The sequence below is a fragment of the Syngnathoides biaculeatus genome, chromosome 19 (assembly GCF_019802595.1).
Source record: "Syngnathoides biaculeatus isolate LvHL_M chromosome 19, ASM1980259v1, whole genome shotgun sequence".
Lineage (NCBI taxonomy): Eukaryota > Metazoa > Chordata > Actinopteri > Syngnathiformes > Syngnathidae > Syngnathoides > Syngnathoides biaculeatus.
The window spans coordinates 7,523,929-7,550,860 of NC_084658.1; the positions used below are offsets into that span (position 1 = coordinate 7,523,929).

Here is a 26,932-nt window from a genome sequence, read left to right on the forward strand (position 1 = left end):
CCAATTAATGTTGCATGTTTTTGGAATGTGGGAGGAAACCAGAGTGCCTGGAGAAAACCCTCGCAGGCACGGGGAGAACATGCAGACTCCACTGTGGGGCCGGGATCGAACCCAGGTTCTCAGAACTGTCAGGCCAACGCTTTACCAGCTGATCCACCATGCCGCATGATCTAAACGTGATGATTTGAATCGAAGTTTCGTTTTATTTTCTGAGTGCCCAGGAAACCAAAAATGGCAAGACATCCTTCATAATTTATATGATAGAGTGAAGTGTATGTCGGCTGCGAAAGTAATGGGAGTTTAAAAGAAATAAATAAATAACCTTTTTAAATAATGAGCTTAAAAAATAGTAATAAAACAATATTACTGTCACAGCTGTGCAGCATTGATATGAGGAGGGACAGAGAGAGGGGGAGAGACAAGTTGGATGGAGGGAAGAGGAATGGGAGGAAGAGGTTGTGGGAAAGGGGACGGCAACACTGTGACCCTGTGACACATTGGAGAAACATGTTTTGCTCAAGGGCACCTCAACCGTTGTCAGGACGTAAACAGGTTCTGAGAGTCTTTATCGATGAGCTACTGCCACCCTGGCGTTCTGATACTGATACTGTTCTATATTGATGTAGTATGAGAAATAAGTATGTACTACTCTATATAGTTCTGCACACTCATACCAATAAGTACTATATTGAAAATACAGAATAAAAAAAAATAGGGCTCAATTTTGATTTTAGTTTTCGGTTGTGCGAAACTGTATTTAATCATATTGTGTGGGGTTTTAAAATATTCTTGTTGACAAATTTAGCTGTACTATATAGGCAAAATATGAAATCATACATGGCTCAATATCCTGTTCAAACTACCTCTCTGATTAATCTTACTTACTACGACATATTATATATACCACGACCATTTTATTCAATATCATTTGATGATGCAGCTGTTAATGAATTTGTATTTTGAGGGCATGAATATTCAACTCGTGCAATTAGTGAAGGCGCATTTGTACTGTGTGACTGTCTTGTACAAATACAAGGAAGTGGTGTATAAAGGAAATTACAGATGGAAATGAAAAATGCTTGGCGAAAAAAAATTAAAATGTTTCTGTCCAAACCGAATGGAAATCAAGATATTTTAGACACCTAATATTGGAGTAGTATTTGCATAATGTTTATTTGTGCTCGCTGACAGAGATTTACGGTATTTTACGACAACATTCGAGGATCCTGTGGGATTTGCGCCTACATCTGAAATATGCATAGAAACATATTAACACTGTGCAGGGGAGATTAATCAAAATATTGTGTGTGCGCATTTGTGTGAGGTATTATAATGTCCAGTAAATGTGTGCACCCATGACACTATAGGAGTGTGATGATCAGCACTTCTACAGCAGACTTAAAGCACTTAAAACAGAAATACGGCATCTGGAAGAATGTAATGAATGTTGTGCGGAATACTGGCTGTTACTTTGACTGTCACATTTTTAAAACACTCTACATCATGAACATAATACTTAATATCCTAAACAGGTGGAGTCTATCAACCTGGTTTCCCGTCAACCTTCGCAACCTGTTGGGTGTTATCTCCGGGCACTCCGGTTTCCTCCCACATCCCAAAATCATTCATGGTAGATCAACTGAAGTTTCTACATTAACCTCAGGTATGAAGGTGAGTCTGAATGTTTCTTTATTTCTACGTGTACCCTGCCTCCTGCCTGCAGTTAGCTGTGACAGGTTCAATCATACACACGACCATAGTGAGGTGAGGCAAAGCAGTGACTGATGTAATTTTTTTGTTGTTTTTGCTTTTCCTTCGGCACAAGTAGTACATGATCAACAAATTTCAAATGCACAAGTTCTGATTCTAAATTAGATTTTTTTTCCCCCAATACTATGTGCCTAAATCCTGGATTCAATACAAAACATTTCTGAACTACCATTTGCCATTCTGGCTACTTGGATTAAATTTTTTTTTATATATTTTCCAAGAATATTAGTAAGTTTAATATTCAGTAAAAGCTCATCTGCCCTCTTCTGATCGCATCCTCAGTCTGACAATTAATGGCTGGTTGTCAAACTCATGCTTCTACTTCATTCCCCACAAGGAATTCAACAAGAATGTTTGAGGCTAAAGGACAGATGGTTATGTTAGGTGGATGATTGTGTGTGTGTGTTGTGTGTGTGTGTGTGTGTGTGTGTGTGTGTGTGAGACACATTTTAACTGCCTCCAACTATCTTGCGAGGAGACTCACGTGACAGTTTGATGGCTGATGACACTCCTCCTCCTTTTTTGAATTTATTCACTGTAAAACCCTCTTGCTCCTCTTTGTCTTAATTCTCTTTGGGTGATGCTTCAAGAGTCTCCTTTGGATACGCATTGCAAAAATGGATAAATTATAAATTAAATTTTTACTTTTGAGCAACATGTCTAAAGAGCTGTCACATGATCAGTGGCTTCAAAGAAAATGGGCAAGGGATGGGTTTCAATTTTAACCAAACCAAATTAAATCTAACTCACTGGCCAGAACCAATCAGTACATGTACCCCGTCTCTCGCGATAGGCTCCAGCGCACCTGTGACCTTAAGATAAGTGGTATAGAAAACGAAAGGATGGCGCTTACGGCGCAAGCCATGGTCTGCAGAGAGCTTCCAAAGCATCAGGGGGATCTTATTTTTCAAAGGTATAACACAGAAGAGGAGTTGAAAAGAATTTCCAAGGCAGCGCACACCAGCTGTGTCAAAAAAGTTCCAGGAATGGTCTCAAAAAGCGATCCATGTATTTCAAATCTAAGCTACAAGCTGCACGATTTTCTCTTCCTAATGTATTATCAAGATGAAAAAATGTGTTCCCAAAGTGACAAACTGGTCAGGGAGGCCAACAGCAATATGAAAGGAGCTGTAGGAATTTTAGGTAAGTAAGGAGATCATTGCCTGTCTTCTTCAGACTTTTTTGGCTGTGGGACAGGCTAGCAAGATGGAAGCCTTATCTAACAAAAAATAAAAAATACAAAATAAAAAAAAAAAAATAAAAAAAAAAAATATATATATATATATATATATATATATATATATATATATATATATATATATATCGGTAAATATATATATGAGGTGTGTGTTGATTCCCGTTTAACATGACTTGAATGTACAGGTAATTGATTATTTGTAAATAGGCATATCGTAGTTTTCGAGGCAGTACACACTTGCACTTTATTTCTTGTTTCCCTCTTTGAAATATCAGGTACAGGTTAATTGTAGCAGAAGTTTTGAAATGATTTATCTTGGTCTCATTTTCCATAGAAAAACCTGGCATTTGAAAAAGGGCTGTGTAGACGTTTTTATATCAGCTGTATGAAGATCTTGGCTGAAATAAAGCATAACCCGGTGTTCAGTCACATCCAGGAAATACACAGCGCTGTCCTCTGAGTGGTTATGAATGTGTGTTTGTGTTTGTGTACCTCTGTGAATCAAAAGAGTGTGTGTTTTTTTTTTTTTTTTTTTTTAAATAATGTGCTGTCAATCTGGGCTTTCGGAAGTGCTATTTGACTTGCCCTTCCAAAGTCTCATAACAGGGATCCCTTGGGAGGGAGAATAAGTCATTAGTTGGTGGCCAAGAGCCTTCGAGAACTGGTGATGAATGCAGAAATCGCAGCAGATGCAATAAGGTGAAGGAGCCGGATAGAAGCTGGGCTTCAAATGGATACCAGAACGCCCGAGCATATAAATGCACCTCATAGTTTATGCTGATATATGAGAGCCGGTGGGCCGTGTGTATGTGTGATACTCTATTACATCCCTCTATTGATGAATGAATTAAGTGACAGTTAGTGTATTGGTCAAAGTGGCTGACATGAAAAACGAACAGACTTCAAATCATTTGCATCTTATTTAGGTGTTGCAAAAATGCATCCGAACCTTTTAGAAAGACCTGTACAATAACTTTTTAGATGGTTAACTGAATATTGTATGTAAAACCTTCGGTTATAAGGAACATTGCAAGACCTTTTGCGCTTGATTTGTACAGATTGGAAATCAGTGGAAATCATGCTGCTCATTTTCCTGGGGTTACATCTAAATATGCAACAAAATGGTGTACTGATTTCACAAATACCTCACCGAGCCTGTGCTATTTGCATATGATGTGAGTCCACCAACGTAAGATGTGAAGGCGGCGACCTACTTTCCTTTGCTGAAGAGGAGGAGTGGAGATTCTGTTGTAACACTTAAGCGATTGGTGGAGATGTTTCATTCATCAAATGAATTTTTACAATGGTTGATTACTAACATGGCATTTAAAAGCAGCTGAGGAAATAAAACGAACATTTCCTCAAGTGGTAGACCTTCAAGAACGTGAACAGCCAGTGGGGCTTCGGCCCTCGGTTTTAAAAATGTTATTTCTGCTGGACCTCACTTATTTTCTTCATTAATCAATACTTGAATCATAAAAAGAATCCCTATCCATCGAATTTTCCCAAATGTTTTTTTATATCTGATGGGCATGTAGCCCCTGACTGATTGCGAGCGTATTACATGGCACAAGGAGAAAAGCAACCACTAACACTCATATTCATACTTAAGCGTAATTAGTCCTCAATGAATTTAACGTGAACCAGCGCTAAAAATAAAAACTTCAGTCATGAGGTTGGGGGGTTTCCGAGTTATTTAATTTAAATTCCCAATTATTTTAAGATAAAGTAAAAGCTTGAAGAAGGGAAAAAAAACAAGACCATAAACATTTTGCTGTAAAAGGTCAATTAGCTCTCATGTAAAGAAAAGAGAAAACACTAAAAACAAACATTTAGTATAATTATTGTATCCTGGCCAAAGGTTTGTTCTAGCAGACTATGGTCAGAAAAATATGTATTTATTTTATTATTTTTTTGAGTTCCATTATTTGATGGCTGTTTTACTTTTAAGGTTTGAGCGTCTGCCCCTTCAAATAGTCTATTCAAGTACTTGTAGACCATGTTGTGCAATTTACAAGCATTTCTATCAAGCTGATAAAAAAAAAAAGCCTTAACAGTTGCTCCTTTTGTCTCTTTGAAACCCTGTTAATTGCCTTGAAGCAGTCAGACAAGTCATTGTCTCACTTTCCAAATTGTCGTCGTCAGAAGTCAAAGATGATGATGCTGGATGCTGCTAATTGGGTATCAACTCTTCCCAGCTATCCGTCTTCACTTTCAAGTCTTCAAGTCTTCACTTTCATTACCTGTTCTTTGCGTGTCAAACTGCTGTCACATGACCCGTCAGCCTCACGAATCAACATGCACGCGTGCGCGTGCTTGTGCGTAGACTCACATATATTTGCAGTGCCTTTCGGGATGGGCAGGTAGGAGCCGGCGCTCCACGCTCTGCCTTGGTAGTTCCTCTTGCAACGGCCGCAATCAGGCCCGGTGGTGTTGTGTTCACACTCGCAGCTAAGCTTCTCTTTGTCAAACACGCAGCTGTTGGCGTGAAGGTTGCACTTGCACCTGTGAACGAGGGTGTTGAGGGCGGGAAAGAGGGGGTGGGGACGGGGGGTGGGCAGAGGTTGAGTTGAAAATGACAAACACATCAACATGGGCAACATTTCCACTTCATATTCAATTGGACAATCTATGTATAGGCCTACGTGTCCTTGGTTGAAGGCGACATGAAGCAGATAAAAACTACTCTCAAACTTCAAGAGCGATTCAAAGGAGGCAGGTGAGTCTAAAGACAAACCTGGCTTCTTTATATCCCTTTCCCGTCTGTTCTCGCTAAGGTTTAATTGTCCCACAGGAGGATGCATAGCGGCCGCAAGGTCACAGTCGATGGTTGAGGGATTTGGAGCGAGAGAAGGACAAAAAAAAAAGTCGTGGAACACAAGCCCAGTGAAACTGGAGAACAGACATGGGGAGAATAAAGGCGAGGAGCTCGTAATTCTGAAAGGTAATGAATAGCTCAAAGTTAGCCAGCGGGCAGCATGGAGCCACATCTACTCTCTCTGTGAGGGATTAATATGAGATGAGCTCTCAGAAGCATATTTTCAAGGCGGGACTCCCTTAAGGTGCATTAAATCCTCACTCGCACACTTCTCACACTACATTCATTTAACAATAAACTCGACAAATTCATTTTTGGCTGTCCTTAGAAGAGCATTGAGGGGGTATCACTCCTTTCCTTAATTAATGATCTTTCATATTCATTCATTCGCCTTGTGATGTACTCAAGGAAAATATGTACACTACCAAAGTTGGAACATCAAAGGCTTTTTGCAATTTTCTTTAAATGGCTGTACTGTATCAGTAGTTCTCAAACATACCTAGTACCACCTCCCTCTGCCCCCCCAAAAACCTGCCTTTCAAAGTAACACCATAATAACAAATATTGAAATATAGTAGGGTAGTAGTGTTAATCACTCACCATCCAAAGCCAATAATGGCTTTAACTTTACACGGCTTCCATTCAGTGTGACATATTTTAGATTAGTACTTTGCCTGTTTTTGTTTATTTTAGGAGGAAAATCCTCGGGCGGCTAATGTGCCAACATTCAAGCGCTCATTTGAAAGTGCCCTTTCATTCAGCTATCGAGGTGAATGGCTTCTCTATATTTGCTCCTCGGGCTGCCAGATGGAGACGGACATGAAGGTGTTGAAGGGCCAGATGACATAGATAGCCCCACAGCGGCCGTGGATGTCATTGTGAGGAGCTCTAGTGACAGCAAGCTCACCCTTATTTACCAAAGCTTTGCCTCGAGCCAGAATAGACATGACAGTTGGTGGACAAGCTCAGTCTTAAACCACTCAGTTCTTGATATTCACGGTCTCCTGCTGACCCTGAATGGCCAGGATGTCTTTTGACTGGGTTTAGCTAGATTCAGGTCAGTATAAATACCTGTAATCACAAACACTGTTGGGAGCAATGCATCACAAACTACAGAGGAATGTATTACAAATAACATATTGGTCTGTGTAAATTCTGACTAAAAAGTTACTTGATGGGCACTGTGCATGCAATTATATCGTCACCTATTGTACATTTTTTTTGCATGCGGCACCACTGATCGTACCTATTACCATAAAGACCAGTTAATCTGTTATTCATTTTTCAGTTTCAGTTTTTTTAGCTAAGTTAAGAGGGGGAAAAGACAAGTTTGAATCTTGAGCTTTTTCAACATCACATATTTTAATCAGAGCAAAAAGATGGTAGGTGCCATCGCCATAATGATGGTGACGGCTAGTTTGACTCACAGGGTTTCAGAAACATCTGAAATTAGCCTCTAAATGTACAGCTATCAAGACAGATGCCGTCACTCACACAAATTGCGATTATTGTTGTACCTACTGTCACGTCCCATCGGAACGAGAGGTAGGGCCCAAATGCAGGAACTCGGAAGACGCAAGGTAGTTCAAGAAGAGACACATTTATTGTATGCAGAGTTCGGGGATCGAGCAGGCAGTCCGGTGCAGCAGCGGTAGTTGTGACGTCGGGCGAAGAGAACAGATGAGCGGACAGGCAGGAGTCGGTACACGGGGAAACAACGCAGGCAGAAGTGTCAAGGAGTCAGGCTTGCAAGGTTGGTCGGAGAACGGACGAAGGTCGGTACACACAGGATCAATCAGGAGTACGAGAGTGCTGGAATGGGACATAAAGCTCAACGAACCTTCGGAGGACCAGTCGTCACCGGGTCCTATATATACGGGGGATGATCAGGCCGCATGAGGCACAGGTGTGTGCCTCCCAATCAGCGCAGCCGCACAGCTCATGCTGAAGCGGCAGGATCATGACACCTACGTTTGTAAATGTGTTATTTTCATGAGCATATCTTTTCCCTAATTGCATCATGACTCAATGTGTATACCTCTGTTCCATTTTAGTTCAATATAATGGAAGCAAATCGATCTGGAATGTTTGTTTTTTTTTAATAATGGAGATGAGAACTTTAGTATTAAGCAGTATATTAAAGTAAATATACTATATCTCCATTATTAAAAAAAAATCCAGATAGATTTTCTTCCATTATATTTTATTAAAATGGAACAGAGGTATAATTTAGAAAAAAAAATCACCAAGAAGGTAACAAAAAAGTCGATCTAAATCCCATTTTTTAAACATATAAACTGAAATTAGAAACCAATCGAAGTTTATTTCTTACCAACAGTGTACAATCTCGACTTTTCTGCCCCAATTTGGTAATTATTAGTCTATAACTGTACCTCTTCCATGGTCCAAAATGCTGAGCGTCATGGGGGCAAAAGCAGCACCTCTGAGGGTACAATTTCAGTGACAAAACATTTCACTCCTAAAAGTACAGTACTGTATTTTTTTCCCCTGAGTGAATAGGCAACAGCACACAAGGTGGGCTGAGGTACAAGATATGATATCTAGTGGAATGACCTTGAGGTGTGCACACGTGATTTGTCAACAGTGGAAAAGATAATTGCGTGACTCCAAAGGAAAGCTACAGAAGACTATTTTTGTCTCAGCTGACCCCCCCTCCCCCCCACACACACACAAATACACGGAGTGCTTCTTCGATACACAACAGTCTTCCTTCCCCCTGTGACGCGTAGCTTGCAGCTGCTTTCTGTGTCCTGCTCCAAGTTACCTGGTAATTGCCTTATACAATGCTTACTAGTGGGCTGCTGTGTATTGTGGGAAGCCCCCCCCCGGGATGGACCTCAGTTTTCAAATAATGATAGCCTTCTTCCCCCAACCTTTCTCCAGTATTTGAATGAAAGGAAAATGTGGGTGGAAGAACATGCATCGTCGCCATTTCAATTTACTGCGATGTGAAAACACGAGTAAACAATGCATCAACTGAAAGGTGCTGTGATATTATACACAGGTAGTTAACGAAATAATAAAGCAGACTGTTTACACAGGCTTTTAACACCACCTCGGGGGAATTTTTCATGAAGAAAATAAATATTTTGCTCCAACGAGACTAATATGAAAATATATTGTTCAATAATATCAATACAGTGCACCCACCAGCAACATCAATCCTAAACTTATCTGACTTATTCAATAAAGCAGTGTACCTCCCATGCCCATAATGTACTGTAAGTGGACGGCAACAGCTACAAAAATTCACATTAAAAATGAGTTTAATGGAAATCAGTTGGTTAGGTTTTATGCAGCCTTTCTAACTAACAGTGACCAAGAACAATACCTCAGGCCCTTCCACTTGGCAAAGCCAACACTAAACCTCTTATTACTGTATGAGGCAGTGCAGTTCTCATTCACTGCATACTCCAACTAGAGTCATTCAGATTTTTTTTAGATCCTGTGATTATAACTGTAATTGTTTAAAAAAAGCATAAGCAGCCGAAGCACCATTTGATAACCAGTATCCATGTGGTCATACAACTTAAATTCATCTTTGGCTTCCCACATTAAAGTCAATGTACCGCTTACCTGTATAAATCAATCCGCGCTGTTTATCAATCAAAACCTGCAATCTCCGCAAATATACAGAGTTGGCCAAGCGACCCAAGCAGGAGTCCATTGGGAAGTGTTTACTGCCTGTGACATGCTAAAGAAGCTCAATATAATCAATACGTTGGCCTCAATGATACAGCTTTGTGGTAAAGACTACTACATGTGCATCAGGTGACAAGAGGATCCACTGCAGGGGAGGAAGAAAGCTCGATTAGTGGAAGGAGGTGAAAGGGCATTCCGATTCGTTATTATTTCTTGAGTTCAGGTGCAGTGCAATGCATTTGAAAATGATCGAAAAGTTCTTTTTTTTCTGAATTGAATTCAAAAAGGGAAATTTGACAACTATACAGATTCATTCATGTCATTTACATGTAATTGGATCAACAATGGTGATACTTTTCAGAATGTTAATTGTTTTTATCCCAGCTGTCAACAGGCAGGAGGCGGGGTGCACCCTGAACTGGATGCAAGCCAATTGCAGGGCACATTGAGACAAGCGGCAGCACTCACAATCACACCTAGGGGGCAATTTAGAGTGTCCAATTATTGCACGTTTTTGGGATGTGGGAGGAAACCGGACTGCTCGGAGAAAACCCACACAGGCGGGTCCGGGATTGAACCCCGGGACCTCAGAACTGTGAGGTCAACGCTTTCCATCTGATCCACCGTGCCGCCCGAATTGTTTTTAGATTAAATAATTCATTTGTTCCATCTGTAGTACTGTATGTAATCTCTTTATTTGAGTTGGGGAATTTGCTGTTTATGTCCATCAAAATTATAAACATTTAAAAAATATAAACTCAAATATCCAACTGGGTGTAAATCTCTTCTTTTACATGGTTGCAAAGGAGAACTAATTTCCACTATATTTCCAGAAGGTTTGTGGTAAATTTGAATAGGAAGTTAACCAGTGGAATTATGGAAAATTACCAACCCAGGGCAAATGGATTGTATGCACTCTGCACTCCTGCGTTTGGTGTAAAGTGCGGTGTTAGCTCCCAAAGTGATGATAATGACAGCATCAAACATCGTCAAAGTTCACTCGCTGTCTCGTAGACTTTAATTTACAGTGAAAAGAGTCTTAGCTTTCGAATTGCCACAGTTCTCAAAGTAACAACGAAGCGATCAAAGAATTCATAACCGATAATTGAGCTATTTGTAGTTTGACTGTTCACGTGTTTGTGTTTGCGTGTGTGTGTGTGTGCCTACGTAGACTTGCATAGCTTAATCTTGAAGAAACTCATCTCAAGAGTTGGGCATTGAAAAAATTATAGAATTTCAAATGAGATTAATCTGATATCATCTGGAAATTCAACATGATGGCCAAATACCCATAACGTTCTATAAGTAGTGTAAAGCATATCCTACAAATAATTGAAAGTAATGGTAGCCACTTCATGTTAATTGTTATCAAGACCACATCGCTACACTATACGCAAGTGAAGCCATTATCCTCTGGCAAGCCTCCACCTTTTTACTGTTACTTAACACTGATGCCTGGACCAGACTCTTCCCATGGCAACAGCCACTGGGGGCCAGAAGCAGAGCCCACCATAGGACCTAAAGAACAGGTGTAATTGCTGACAATATTGGCAGTTTCCCAAACGGCTGAGGAGTGAACTCTACGCTCTCTTAACATCTCTCTCCTCTCTTAATTCCAGTGTGAGGTTGTGTGGGAGCTTGTTTCTCTCTTGATAGACCAGCCCAGCCAAGATAGCTTCTGCTCTGTTTAGTGATAATGGCCCTCATTCACTAACTGTGCCTATGCACAATTTCGGCATAATATTATTCATCAAAATGTTCTTACTTGCTTTTGTTGGTACATTGCGGGAAAAAAATGGAAACGATCTCATATTGTGTGCACACAAATAATACAGGATCAGCTTTTAAAATAAACACATTTTGCCCAAGATGAACTACACTGGAACTACAGTCATTAATAAAAATAATAATTCAAGACAGAAATTTGCAGATGAGCTGACTGATGTCCTAAATAACTATTAAAAAGGACACTTCTCCTCAATTTTACCCTTGCCTCGTTCAGTTCAAGCACGTTTACATGTACATACACATGTATATGTGTACACACGTATCTCCCTGCCTACTGCAACAGTCGAAAGTCGTCACTCAACGAGCAGGAAATGCAATCGGACCACCCAAGTTTCCTAGCTTTAGTGGTCTTTCAGTTCCCAATGATGATGTTTCTAAGATTCTGCATATGCAAATGTCATTTAATAAATGGATCAATTTGCACATACACAGCCACTGGCATGTTTGAATTTTGTCACACTCCCATCGGAATATGGCTATATATATATATAATTTTTTTTGTCACTTCTGATAATAATTTCATGAATTTGATCAACTATAAATTATTATGATATGTTCTCAGTTTATGTTTTTAGCAAGTTTAAAGTTTTGGAGCCATAATATGACTAACTTGTGCAGTGGCTGAGATGCGCTGGACTGATGCCCTTTTATGGGGAAATAGGGGCGCTGTTTATGCAGATTGTAGCTGTCAGTCATAAGATTGTCATTTAAAATGAATGCTCATGAACTCTCATAACCACAGTGGCACAAAGAAAACTGGCCAGTCCACAAATGTCATGACTAGTGGGAACATTTCTATGCATTCATTAGTGAATGAGGCCCGATGAATAAATGAAAAAGTCAGAGGAGGAAGTGTATGCGGTATATGATGTATCTGCTCAAGTCCAAAACACCCAACTCTTGGGTTATTCAGGCAAAAGTTATTATATCAAAGGGATTTCCTTATTTTTCTTTCAGGTGGCATTTATTTTTTTTCTGCTGATACCTGCTTGTTAATGTTAAAGAAGTAAAAAACTGGAGCAATTGGGAAAAAAAATGCATTTTTCAGCTCACAAACACATTTCACTTTTATTGGTCTTCAATCTTATTTTAATCTCACAGTAATGTTCATTTTTAGTATTGAATCATGGACTGACCACATCCTCCATTAATATTTTTTTTTCATTTCATATCAGACAACTCTGAAAAATTGATACTAGTGGCATGTTGTTAAAAAACTAAAATAATGTGTTATACTCTTTAATACTATTAAAGAGTGGGTCATCTATATGGAGACACTTTACCAAAACACAATCAAAAAACATGGATTATGATGCAGTACAGTTAAAAACACTGCAAATAACAAAAAAATTTGAAAAAAAAACGGACCTATATATGTTCAATGACTTGGTTTTAACTTTTAACTTAATAAACAAACATATAGACCTCCGCACTGACCCTCGCCGAGCCCAGTCACCCATTGGGGAGTCATCTTGCTTGAGTAAGTTACATCGGCTCACTAAAGCCGCAAAGGTCTGGAAAACCCACGACGACACTTTTTCTTTGTATGATTTGTTATTCCTTTTCCTCTTTTTGTCGGTGACGGCGCTTTTGTTTGCGCCTGCTCAGCTTGAAGGCTAATGCATCGTCGGATGACCGTACATAATGAGCGTCTGCGTTCACCGGCTTTGTGCGAGAAGATAACTCTGGATCACTTTTCATGACTCGATGCTCCCATTATCGAGCAGTTTTTATTCATCAGTCTGCGTCGTCTGCAGATAAGAATCAAATATCTCGCTTGGGAAAATCGGGATGTTAGCACATCAACTCAGTTGTCGTGTGCGTGTGTGTGCGTGCGTGCGCGGATTTGTATGAATTATGCAAACAGAAGAGGCAGCATGATGATGCAGCTGACAATCTTTGGTTGTAAATGCATGTTTCTGCCTCCACTTAAGTGAGGAAAAAGGAACATGTGGCATGTGGTGTGTTCATTTTCTAGACCCCATCTCATTTTTTTTTTTTGTGGTGTTATGTTGGCCTCTATCAAATATGCAGTCTTTAAAACATCTGTGATGGAAGGATAATCTTTCCAGGGTCGGCTTTATTTGGATGTGTACATGTGCGGCCAGTACAAGCCAGCTAGAGCAATGCCTCGAATCTTCACTTTCGCCAATTTAGTGTTGTTACTATATTGAGCGTCTTTTCCGACCTCTCTAGCGCCTCTGTAGCTTTCAAAACTGCGACTACCGACAATGTCAACCCTGCCAACATATTTATTTCCTCCACGGTGAAGGTAAGGATGGGGTGGGGGGATATGCTGTGATAATGATTGGCTATGAATTGCTTTTCCAATGGGTGTGTTGCCATGTCCCTCCACTAGTTACTGAATCACCAGTGGGGCGGTGGTGTTGGGTCGCGGGCGGGAGGAGCAGTGCAATACTGCAAGTGAAGTAGAGGTCAATGAGGAGATTAGTCATGAAACTCTGACAGCGGGGACCATTATGAAGACGGCTGCAGCCCACAAAGACGGGACAAGACACGCCGAAAAAAGAGCTGTCCATTAATGAAATGGGTCAGCACATGAATGTTGAATGTGGTCTGCCGTCACTGGGAAAGAAGAAAGGCCCGACGTTTCTGGCAATAGAAAAATGGACTCACCAGAAGGACAGATTTTACTTCATACTGTTATTAATTATCATTATTATTATTATTATTAATGGTCAGATTTTATGAGAACAAGACTGGTTCGATCCATATACAGTACGTATTGTGTGTGTTTCCCCCCCAGCAATTGATATATGAAATCACAGACTTTACAGCTTTATCAATGGAAGTCTGTCGACTCTAATTATTGGATTTCACATTGTAAATCCAGTCACTCTAAAATATTACCTTTTTTACTATTGGCTTATTTAATTGAGTAATTTTCTTGCATTAAATGTCCTTTAATGTTTGAAGTAAATATTTCCCCAAATATGAGAGGTTAAATTTTGGTTATAGAGTATTTTCATTTATTTAGTGTATTTTTTAGTTTCCTCGGCAGCACGGTGGATCACCTGGTAAAGCACTGGCTTCACATTATAAGACTGCATTTAATCTATTTTTGTGTGTGTGTATATGTATGTATAACTGGAATAAGGGAGAGATAGCCTACCGCAAAGCCACATTTAATAGACTCAGCCACAGAATGAGATTAAAGTGTAAAGAAAAAAAAAATCTCGCCTCCCGCCTGAGAGCAGGAAAGGGATTTGTTGAGGTGTCTTGCGTCCTGTCATGTACTCTGCTGATAAAATCTTCATGTCACTTGTAGCTTTGCTTGGTATACAGTATCTCTATAGCAGCTCGACGCTGCCGGTCTGTGATGAATAGTGAGGGACCGCATGGCTGGTGCGGCTTTTACAAGTTCAATGCCAGCGACATCGACGCTGATCGCATAAATTTATTTGTGCATAAATCTTTCAGTGAACTTGATTTGATCTCACAGTGTTGCAGCTTGGTGCTATTTGCCCACACTTTGTGCGATGTAACTTTACGACTGAGATAAGTGGGGCTCTGTTTAGATAAAGGCAATGTATTTTTTTCATTCATTTCTGATGATAAATATAATTTGGCGCCCGTAACGTGAAGAAGTGTCGATTTGAGATAACAGAAATTCAAATTCAAAAGTCTACATTACTTTAATCACTAAAAATGTGGGTAGTTACCGTGTATGAGGTTCATAAAGTGGCCCAGAAAAATTCCAAGTCAACTTCAAAATACAATAATAAATTGTTAGATTTAAACCTTTCTGTGTTTGTACGAACTATAAATTTCATTCTAGGTGGCGGGGATACTAAGGGAACATATTATTTTATTTTCCATTAATGCTTTTTGTTTGAATAAATTGTCAGTCAACCAAAATTATTCCAATTAGTGTAGTATTAGGGCTTTATATAGTACATTTCCAGTCCTGTGATTGGCTGGCGACCAGTTTAGTGTGTAGGCTGCCTCTCACACAAAATCAAATGGGATGTCAATTTATCCTAAACCATAATGAGGACGAGCAGGACATATAAAATGGATGGATAGATCTTACAATTCCAATGAATTCTCATTAAGCAGGATGGAAACTGTCCAACTTGTCAAGATTCACTCAGAATTATTGGATTGCTCTTTTCCCTGTGTATTTTTTTTTGTGTATGTATGGCTGACTGCAGAAAGTGGAGCAGCAAGGTGTACCATGTGTACTTTCTTTGTTTCTGCTATGGACTAACAACTTGGGTGAATATTTCCTTCAATGCTCCGAATCTGCTGTGGTGTCCAACCAGTCGTAAATAGTTAAAGAACGATGTGGGCCTAAAATGGACCACATGGAATTCGAGTTGTTTTGCCGTGCTCTATCCAACTAAGGCCAGCTGGTTGGCCAGGATGAGCACGAGCAGTTCCCAAGATTATGGAAGCCTTTCGGAGCATTTTGTCCAGTTTGGGCATCCTGGGGAAGCGGCGTTCTCGGCTAACTACAATCACTTCACCCGCTATCGCAGATGCCACTCTGTCCTTTGTTTTGATCAGTAGCCTATTACTTACTCCCAGGACGGTAGCAAAGATAGCCTTCATAGAAGATCTTTTGGATGGGAAAGCTGTAGTGTGGGCAAAGCCTGTGAGTAATTCATGCCGTGGGATTTGCGCTTCCTTCGAAACAAGTGAAATAATGTATTTTAAGTTTTTCATCACCTCCTTTAGGGTTAGGAGGCCAGTTACAGACTGTGTTGTCTCAGTTGTTACATTATCAGTTGCTTTCTTGGGATCTTCTGAATTCTAAATGGAAAGAACAGATGGGAAGTCAAGGCACTGTGTGGAGTGTTCTCGGTCCTAAGGTAAAGGATAAGCTGGCAGTCAGTGAGGAGACTTCATTGTTTCCTTAGGCATCCATTTGGACACCCACCCAAGGGACAGTGTGAGATGGACAGTTTGGAATCCTTCCCTGATCCAGCAATGAAAGTCCTGCAGCTTCCAATAAACTGCTTGTTTTGATACTTGCTTATTTATTGGAATTAGTATATTGTCTTCTTTAGCAGTACCCTTAGTCTGGATTACTATGTAACTCAAATGAAAATATAGAATATTTGATTTTTTATGTTGCATGATCCGAATCTTTTTTGGGTCCAATCAGTTGCAAATCATCAATAATTCGACTGAATATTACCAAAAATGACGAAAGTCCCATGGAACTGTTCTTGCAAGATTATTCTAAAGGTGTATCTAATGAAGTGGCTGGGTGAGTATAGATTTTTCTTTCTTCCCCAGTGAATTCCAGCACTACATTTTGTTAAACAGTTGGTACCAGTACCCTGTAAAGAATAGTCATAAGGAAACAACAAATTATCTTACCTTTCATTTTTTATCGAACCCAAACTTGTTTGTTACTGTATTTTACTGTGATTTTGTACTGCAAAAATACTCAAAAATAAATATTGTAAGCATGTTTTGTTTTTGTTCTACTCACCCCAGCTATAGAAACTATGCATTGCCAGACTCTTCTTTATATTGCCTTTGTGGCAACATTCACCCAGACAGGAAACAACTGGAGGTAAACCATCTATTGTTTGGGTTTTGAATATTAAAAATACAGTACAATAGCTTTAAGCTGGATTGTGTGTGGAAATGAGCAACTCAGCAAACAGAGACTAAGCAGCAAAAATCCTTCGTTTTTCATCCTTCCATTGGTATGTGAAAATGGTAACCGGGGAAGCGGCAGAGAGAGCTTTAAAGGAAAGAAGGAATCCGTGATTGGAAAAATGTGGAGTCAGTAGGTGACATCAAGGTCCACCTGAGCACTTGTGCTTGTTGTTCTCTTACTGAACATAGGGGACAGAAAAGTCACTTGACAGATGCCCTTGAACAAAGAATTTATATTCACCTGCAGCAACAGAGCTCATTTTCCTCGACGAGGATATCGCCCAAATTGTAGATGAAAAAAGAATTCCATCTTGCTTTTACCGTGCATATTCAATTGGTCGTCACTTTTTATATAGTCAGAAGCATAGATAGTCATAGCTTGACTGACAATAAGAAATGTAACCAAATACATTACCCTATAAGAACAGACATGTTGCTACCAAATGCTAAATGCAGATAGCGCCACACTGGCAGCTGTGGTCTTGACATATGTTACAACTTACTGCACACGTCATACTCTGTTTTCACGTAAACACAATTAATATTAACCCTTCAATCATGTTTTGTTGTTTTACCGTGTTGTTTGATAAAGCCAAGCAAATGCGTGTTCTGAAAGCATACAAATGAAACAATCTCTGTGGTTAAATAACTGCAATAGAAAATTAAATTGATTCTCTGTTATTACTGTTATACTTAATTAAAACACAAGTGGGATAAAAACACATTTGCTTTTGGCTATTTTAGTTGGGTACAAATACCAAGATGCATATTCAAATTATTTATAAAAGATAGAAGACCAAGACATGACTTGCATTACGGTCCCATGTTGACATCACTGGTACATACTCACGCAGCACTGACTATTTTACTGTTTAATATGGAAAATATGACTTAGAATTAGGCTGCACTGGAACGTAATCAAGGATGAGACACTAGGAGAGAATGGTTTATATCACCCTAACACAAAAAATTATATATATTATCCCTGAAGCTGAACCAAAAGGGATATGGGTCATCAGACTGCAGCTGCACATCTCTGAATAGCATGCGGTCTGTAAGCAGATGATCCACATTAGTGGTGCACTTATTTGGACTTTCCAACAAACATGACATTCTCCCACATAAGGACTCCTACAGACTGCTGATTGCCAATAGTCTAAAATGCGAACCGTAGCACAACGTAAATAGATGCTTATGGTAGCAGGCAGGGAGTGGGAGATTGAGTGTGGAGGAAAAAGATGGACTAAGGAGGGAAGACAAGTGGAATGACTTATTCAACGGGGAACTGGACAGGAAGAAACATGAAATTAGCACAAATAGATTATCTGTCGACTACAGGCAGTGCGAAGAGCAAGCCAAGCAATGTGATGGGAGAGAGGGAGGGAGGGAGGGAGGGGGGGTAAAAGAGGCAGATTGACTTCTTGTATGTTCTTCCCTTAAGGGAGAGCCATCACTCACCAAACTGCTGATCTGTACATCCACCAGCACACACACACACACACACACACACACACACACACACACACACACACACACACACACACACCACACACACACACACACACACACTTAACTATGATTAAAATGCACCAATAAATGAGGGCTGAGTAAAAACTGATTATTGGGCTCAGTTGTTTGATCACTGCACTGTGATAAAATAAGGAGATAAATACAGTCCATGTCTCTTCAACGATAAAATCTACACGGACGTATTTCATAGGTACAGTTTCATAACATAGGCCTGGTAGGGTGAAAGTTATGGCTTCTATCAGTTCTAGGGTCAAAGTTACGTGCGTATCCCAAACCATAAGAGTTAATGATTAACCATATTTCTATTAAAAGTAAAAAAAAGCCTTTTTTAGAAAATGTGTATTATTCCAAACAAAAAAGACCATTTTGTTGAGCATCGCACATCATTAGAGAATCCATCCATCCATCCGTACATTTTCTTAGCCATTTATCCTCACAAGGGTTGCAGGGAGTGCTGGAGCCTATCCCAGCGGTCAACGGGAAGGAGGTGGAGTACACCCTGAACTGGTTGCCAGCCAATTGCATGGCACATGGAGACAAACAGCCACACTCACAATCACAACTAGGAGCAATTTAAAGTGTCCAAGTAATGCTGCATGTTTTTGGGATGTGGGAGGGAACCGGAGTGCCCGGAGAAAACCCACACAGGCACGGGGAGAACATGCAAACGCCACACAGGCGGGTCCGGGATTGAACCCATGACCTCAGAACTGTCAGGCCAACACTTTCCATCTGATCCCCTGTGCCGCCCATTAGAAAATCAAATATCACAAATAGTTTGTTCTATCCTGAGGTTTTGTGATCAACCACTAGGCAAATAAGTCTTATTTTCCTTGAAGCTGAAAGGTTTGTGGACCTTTACAATGTTATATTGATGGATTCCACCCCTTCAAATTTTTTGACCTCTTTAATCTACATTCAACATTGAAACACCTTTCACAAAAAAATTTGGAAAACTGATTTGCCTGTGCCTTAGAGATGGAACTAACTGAAGCAGGCCATTGCTGTGTCTGTGCTTGTTCACACGGGTTACTCCCCAACCCGATGTACTGGAGTTAAAATCGTGGCGACTTCTGTTCGATTGGTGTGACGGAGTACAGTACTTGTTGAACACCGGTGATTGCTTTTAACCACAAAATGGGCAGGGAAAGTGAGTTTTGGGTGTATTTCAGACCTGGCTTTTCGGTAGTCGCTTACACACACAGCTGCTGTTCCACCTGTGATACTGCCTCACAAGTTAGATACTTTTGGGTCTTGCCATTCCACAGGAAAAAGGCAGGGGAAAAAAGGGGGGGTCTGATATGCTGGGTTAAAAGGCTACTATGACACTAAGTGACCCTCCCCCTCATGGCACATATACATTGCAAGCTTTGGAAATTGAATTTCAACCTCTAAAGGCACAGTGGTAAATCAGAGAAACAAATTGTCCTCTCGCCAGCAGGAAACGAGGTTTTGCATAAGCCTTTCATGACTCTGTGGGGGAAAAGTTTAGGAGGGATGGCACCAACCCGATTGAGAAGTAACCTTTGGGCCATAAATGTTCTTGCAGAATTTGGTAAACAAAGTATGCAATCGTGCTCGGATTGAAATGTGCTCAAACATCTAATCTACAGCTATCAGCATTTGTTCTTTCATGGCTCCGTGATTGTTGTCTATCCCTGGAGTGGAGGTGAAGGAATGGAAAGGGTTCGCAACTTCATGTACAATTCAAGACAGGGAACCACAGTCCCCTCAGAGACGTATCCTCTGCACAGAAGAAATAGAGCGAAACATGGGTACGAGGGTGATGGGGGGGGAGGGGGTATCCTTTGGTGGGCTCTTCTGCTGTAATTACACCATATTGATCACGGGTGAGATGGACGGAGTGGGTGGGGGGGGCGTCAGTTAGTGAAATTGCAGACTGTCATTTCTGCAAAGAAGTGGGAAAAAAAGAGGCTTTGCAATTATGTTAAAGTCATACGGTAGATAATTAGAAAATCCTCTGGACCTTTCACATTTTCTATCTCCACACCCCCGTTTAGCACACCTGCTACAATAAAAATTATACGGGTGTCAAATTAATTTAAGTCCTGGTGGCTTGCATTGTTCACGTCCATCACACGGTTACATGCATGGTTAGATTTCAAATTCTTTGCATTGATTTCTTTCAGTCCAACTGCCTCGAGTACAGTCCCTTCCAGTAATAACCTCCAGCAGAAGGCTCATCATGCATGACACCCCTGCCTTTCACATCTACTTTCCTCTAGTTGGACTTTTACTTTGTTCCTTCACGCGCGATCTTTTCTATTTTGACCTACTTAGGAAAAAGCTTACGATCCTGTCTTTGTTTTTCACACTTCTGTGGCAAGGCCTGAAAATCTAGGAGCTCTCTGACAGAATTTCTTCCTCCATACCGCTTCTCAATCCTGATCCAGGCAGATGGCAAATGTGCCAGTTTCAACCTCACTGCCCCAGCAAATTCGCTCCTGTCGAGTCTCACAGAACTGTATTCCAAGGGGTTAAGGAGCTTATGTCTCGTATACGGTGCATAAAGAAAAGAGCTGAGCGGTGATTTGCCATAGGAGGGTAAAAAGGAGAGTGAAGCCTGCCAGTATAAAGTGTATCTCATTATGGCTGAACTGTGTGTTACCTTTGGTAAACAGTTGGGCATGTTTCTCAAGCAAATATTACTTTCACCGGTGAGCTGGTATTTTGCCTTGTACCAATGGTTGTGAGCAGCCATTTGTCAAACCGAGACCCCATAGCGATGTCTGAATTTAGTCTTGATCAGTTAGATACCTGTATATAAATAGGAGTATGAAGCATATATCCATCCATCTATCCATTTTCTGAGCCACTTATCCTCACAAGGGTTGCAGGAGTGCTGCAGCCTATCCCAGCTGTCATTGGGCAAGAGGCGGGGTATACCCTGAACTGGCTGCCAGACAATCACAGGGCACATAAAAACAAACAACCATTCGCACACACAATCACACCTAAGGGCACTCTAGAATCTCCAATTAATGATTGTTTTTGGAATGTGTGGGGAAACTGGGGTGGCCGGAGAAAACCCACGCAGGCACTGGGAGAACATGCAAACTCCACACAGGTGTGGCCGGGATTTGAACCCCAGTCCTCAGAACTGTGATCCATATTTCACAGAGGAATTTTAATAAACATTGAAAAGCGGCCTCATTCAACCTGTTACTTAAATCCCTTCACTTTTGTTGTAATGTGAAAAGGGAAAAGCATTTGCAACCATTAACACCCATGATATGGTGTCAAAAAATATATATCACATTATTTTTATCACCGTTCTCCTCAGTTTTATCGTGCTTAACCGCTGTGTTGTATAGATTCTGACCTTTTCTTAGAAATTAAATCTGCCTCTCTTTTAGGAGTGAGCTATTCTTTTCTCATTCCAAACATGTTCTTTACTCTTTTGTTTTTAAATACAGCAAACAATGTTATGTTCAGTTCAGCTACTTGATCATGCACGATGGTTGATCTGTCTGCCTTTTTATGCCAATATGACTGTGCATGAGGGGAGTTAGAAATACTCCCTCTGTGGTTGTTTGTGCCATCAGTGGCTAAGTACCTGTAACAATGTTTTATTCAATAACAGTCCAAGGTGTTAACATAAGGGCTGTTTGACGGGAAGTGGCTCCACACTGGTCAACTACATATCATAGATGTATTTAATGAGTTATATTAGTGAGCTAACACCGCCACACATCGATGTTAGCGGTTTGGTGTGTGGAGTTGCTGTAGCTGGATAATGAGTGCGGATGTACATGGCTTCACCAATCCAAGAGTGAATGCGGGCCAGGCGAACCCAGTTGAAAGGTGAAAGAAGTTCATAGGACACCACCTACGTCCCAGCCCAAAGATAATAAACCAGTCACCAGCCTGGCCAACCACCACTCCATTCACTGCCCTGTGCACCATGCTATTGCCATTCCCCCACTTCATCCCAGAAGCCCCCCACCCACAAATAGGGGTGACACAGGGACCATCCTCTACCCGGGAAGGCAATGAGCTGCAATTTGCGAGCCTAAAACACACACGAGCTGGGAAACAAGGATGTTCACCAGGTTCTTGACTGGGAACCTCTCTCAATACACCATTTACGTGTGGCCGCTGGCAATAAAGTGGGACGGCTACAGGGAACTACTGAACTGCAACCCTACGCTTCTGAATGTGGTGAATTCAATAAAAACAGTGAGCAATTCCTGGGATGAGACGCAGGGAACCTCAACCCACCTCACAGGCCTGCCCCTCCCTGCCCACATATGATGAGTAGGTCTGTATTGTGTGGATTCCCCTAATGGTGCAATGTCTTCAACTACTAACAACAGTCCAGTTGCCTTGAGTCAACCTTTGCTGGAAAGCCATATGATGACAGTGTAATGCATTAAAAGGCTGGGACTGGCTGGGGAGAGGAGCAGCCTAGTTGGACCAGGGAACAGCACAATTAAGCCATAACTTTGTCTGTTGGCCACATCCCAGAGGCACCAGCCTCATGGGGTAATCCTGTGTATGTATGTGCCCAAACGTGACTTGTGCATAATATTTATAGTATCAGCTGTGGATATGTGCTGAGTGGGTGACATAGGGGCCTAGACTCCCCTGCAACCAGATGACCATGGAGGCAGTGGGCAGCCCCACCCATCCCCACGCCAATAGCACACCACTCACTCAATTTAGTGGTCTTGGCTGATTTGTTTGACTGTAGAGGAATATTTTTTTGAATGACTTTGGGGATTTCAATTTTACATTGTATCTGTTAGACTGTTTTATTAAACAGGGCTGTATTAACCATCTTAGCAATTCAAATATTTTGTCCATTACGGCTTTTAAACGTCTTTCAACATTTGCAAGCAATTAGTGATGGAATATTTATTTTTATTTTAGTTCTGTGTGAATATAGGCACTGATTTATTTATAGGGCAAGATTGTAAAAGAGTAATCAAGTAAATACCAAAAGGAGACCAATGTCATTCCTCATTTTAATGACCCAGTGCTGACTCATATGTTTGTATTGTATTGTAAACACACAAGGACATTAATACTGATGTAGATGTTTCCACTTGTTCCTGTCTTCTTAAATCTATCTTCAGTTGTGCTGTGACACAACAAAAATTGTGATCCACATTCTGCGAGCATGACTCCGACACTTATACTGTAACTGCACACTTGGATTGTTGTGATGTTACTCCTTGCTGCATGTTTTGTACTGCGAGCCTCTCATGTGTAAAGAGCCCAAAAAGCGTGATTAAATCTTCATTCCCACACCCCTGCAACCACACTCACATCTGTCAAATTGAAAAACCACAAAATGTAAAACACAGCGTAAATACATCCACTTAGGCTTGCGCCCCAGCAACACACAGTTGAGGGATAAGATGGAGGGAACCTTTAGTTAATTATTTACGGTTACTAATTTTATAACGGCGTCTTGGTTTACACGTTATGTGACCCGCTGACCATTATGAAAGCCAGAAGTCAAACTTATTACTATAGGCTGTGACCTGGCAGCTGAAATTGTACCTCTGATGTTTACCACAGTTAAATGCTCAGACTATTGACCGAAAACTGAATCTGAGCATGTCAGCAAACTTCATGCTGATGATTGATAAAGCACTACTAATGGTAAAACCATGTTTTTCCTACTGGATAAATGTACTGCATTTGCACAAAAGTCTAAGAGATTTGGCCTTTTGAATAGAAATTAAGTCATCAATCCTGAAAATTGTCTTTCCCAGCATTTACTTACAGTTAAGTGCAGATGCATTGATCTCTTACCTGCCCTGGACTTTAATGTCAGAAATAGCGTAGAAGTATCTGGACAGGTTGTTCTCATCCACCATTGTAGCACCGGTGGCAGGTCGGAGCAGTCGGATTCTCAGGTCTGTGATGGTGAAAAAGTCTCTTAGGTTCTTAGTGGTGTCCAGTTGTCCGTAAAGAGAAGCCATGTTGTGAAGTCGAGGCCCGGCGAACAGCGCAAAGCGGTCCTTGATCTCGAAGCGAACTGTTTTGTCATACTTCCAAACATAACCTCGAGAGTAGTCCTCAGTGCAGATGATATCCAGCAGCGTATGCTGGGTCAGATCCTGCACTGTCTTGGGCTCCATGGTGAAAGCATCCAGGCAGTCAGTGGCATAGAACTGATATGGCTGCCAGGTACGTCCATAGTCAAGTGACTTTTCCAGAACCATTTGTTCGGGCCGGCCTGACTCGAACGTGAGGACGATGTCATCTGTCAGCTCGATTGTCTTGTTCCAAGACAGCGTGATGTTGACCAGGAGGGCCTTTGGATACCTTTTCCAGGATGTCGATTGCCAGAATGTGGTGGGGTTGCGGCCCTCGATATCAAACATGAGTTCTGGAGGGTGGGCAAGTTCCTCTGTGCTGGCGTCACATTCATTATTACACATGTAGGGGTTTTCCTATAAAGAGGGGGAAAAAAAAGGATCATATGTTAATTGGAATAAATCAAAAATGAAAACAGATCGATCTTTAAGCATAGTGGTGATTCTGTAAAAAGTCTGAAGGTGTCAAAATTGACAATAAACTGAATTTTTCTTTTTTGATGTTAAATCTTCTCTTGGTTTTTATGAATTACTGTATTTAGCCACAAACATTTAAGTCAGAAATGTAAATGAGAGTGTTGACATTTTAAAAAAGTGGCACAGTATGAAGAGCTCTTGCATTTTTGTACCAATTACTCTTTGCAATAATACAATAAATAAGAGCTAGAAAAGCTTACATTTCGCTCCGATGTTTGGAGTACAAGCTTTTAACTCATCGAGCCCCCTCCTTAAGAGGTCTTTCAAAAACATTTGTCCGATTTGTCACACATGATTACCAGGCTCCCCGGGGCTTTATCTGTCTGCCCAAAGCACCCGCTTAAAGGACCTTTCAAGTGCTACAAGCCCCAATTCATCAGTAAAAGAATTCAGAACTTGATTAGCTTGAAGATGCCACTCAGTGTACATGTGGAAGCCATTCTGATGAAGTGGGGAAAAACACGAGAGGATCAGGCCTTAGATGTAAGGTGATCTAATGAGGTCAGAGTGAAAAACATTTCCATTTGACTAATAAGCTTTGCAAGTTTTTCCCTCGTCCTCCATGGCAAGGTGGCAATGAAACAACACTCTCTCGGGCCTTCTCACTGGTGGAGGTCTCCATTAATATCCTGCCTCAACCATCCCCTACAGGCATTTTCCTGTTCCGGGAAGTCATGGCTGTGAGGTGGTAGATGACTGCATGGCGGTGGATTATTCCACCCAGGTTTCTTAACACAATCTCACGGTGGCACGTTAAGGTGTGACATTAGCTGCAGCATTTTGTGCCCTCTGAGTGTTTTTCACTGCCAATAAAATGTAAAAAAGCAAACTTAATAAATGGGTTGGTCTTGACGTGATGATGTGATGACGAATGAGCTAGACTTAGTATGTACAAGTGTTTTTTTTTTTTTTTTGGTGACTTTTTAAACATTTGTGGTTACATTTCAATTTGTACTATCTATGAGGATTCAGCTTCAGTGGATGCTTATTATTGTTATTCTATAGTTTACATTAAAGTAGAACTGCAGTGGGTCATACTGAGAAAAGATATTTTCACCAGTTACCCCTTTATATGTGTGTGTATGTATCTGTATGTTTACACACTTTTTGTTATGATGTCTTTGAATATTGATGTCACTTCATGTGCGATCACTATAATTCTAAGTGTGCAAATCGTTATTTACTAAAACTGCTGCGAAGTCAAAACCATTTCTTTGTTGTTTGCTATTCCTTTCTGCTTTTCCTTTCTAGTCTTTGATTTCTAAGGAAAACTTGCAATCAATAAGATGTTTTTTTTGTATTTTTTTTAAACCACGAAAGTGACGTAGAGGAGAATGTGTCTGTAATATAAAGCCGCCGCCTCCTACTCTAATCTAACTACTGTCTATCAACCACCAGCAAACACACTTCTTCTACTTTTCTTTTCGGCTTGTCCCGTTAGGGGTCGCCACAGCGTGTCATTTTTTTTCCATCTAAGTCTATCTCGTGCATCCTCCTCTCTAACAACCACTGTCCTCATGTCCTCCCTCACAACATCCATCAAACTTTTTTTTTGGTATTCCTCTCACTCTTTTTCCTGGCAGCTCCATCCTCAGCACCCTTCTACCAATATACTCACCCTTTCACCTCTGGACATGTCCAAACCATCTAAGTCTGCTCTCTCTAACATTACCTCTAATAAGATCATTTCTAATCCTATCCAACCTGTTCACTCCAAGCGAGAACCTCAGCATCTTCATTTCTGCCACCTCCAGTTCAGCTTCCTGTTATTTCTTCAGGGCCACCGTCTCTAATCTGTACATCATGGCTGGCCTCACCACTGTTTTATAAACTTTGTCCTTCATTCTAACGGAGACCACCAACCAACCACCAGCAAACATACTATTTTCCACAAACGGAGCATTTTTGTTGTCAGTCTTCCCAGTTGAACTAAAGGTCCTAATAGTGTTGATAATGTCTCCAAAATTTCTCCCGATATCC

The 26,932-nt window shown here is 40.8% G+C and overlaps 1 protein-coding gene across 4 annotated transcripts in view; it reads right to left on the reverse strand.

Moving 5' to 3' along the window:
- The window catches only part of ntng1a (netrin g1a), a 75,809-nt gene that overhangs the window by 24,993 nt on the left and 23,884 nt on the right, over positions 1 to 26,932 (reverse strand). For 3 of the 4 annotated variants that reach the window (XM_061805272.1, XM_061805271.1, XM_061805270.1), the window contains exons 2-3: positions 24,189 to 24,832; positions 5,301 to 5,473 (exon numbers count right to left, since the gene is read on the reverse strand). In XM_061805272.1, the coding sequence (XP_061661256.1) occupies positions 5,301 to 5,473; positions 24,189 to 24,832 (817 nt within the window). Of the gene's footprint in view, positions 1 to 5,296; positions 5,474 to 24,188; positions 24,833 to 26,932 lie in introns of all 4 variants that reach the window. The other variant, XM_061805273.1, reaches the window with a different exon arrangement.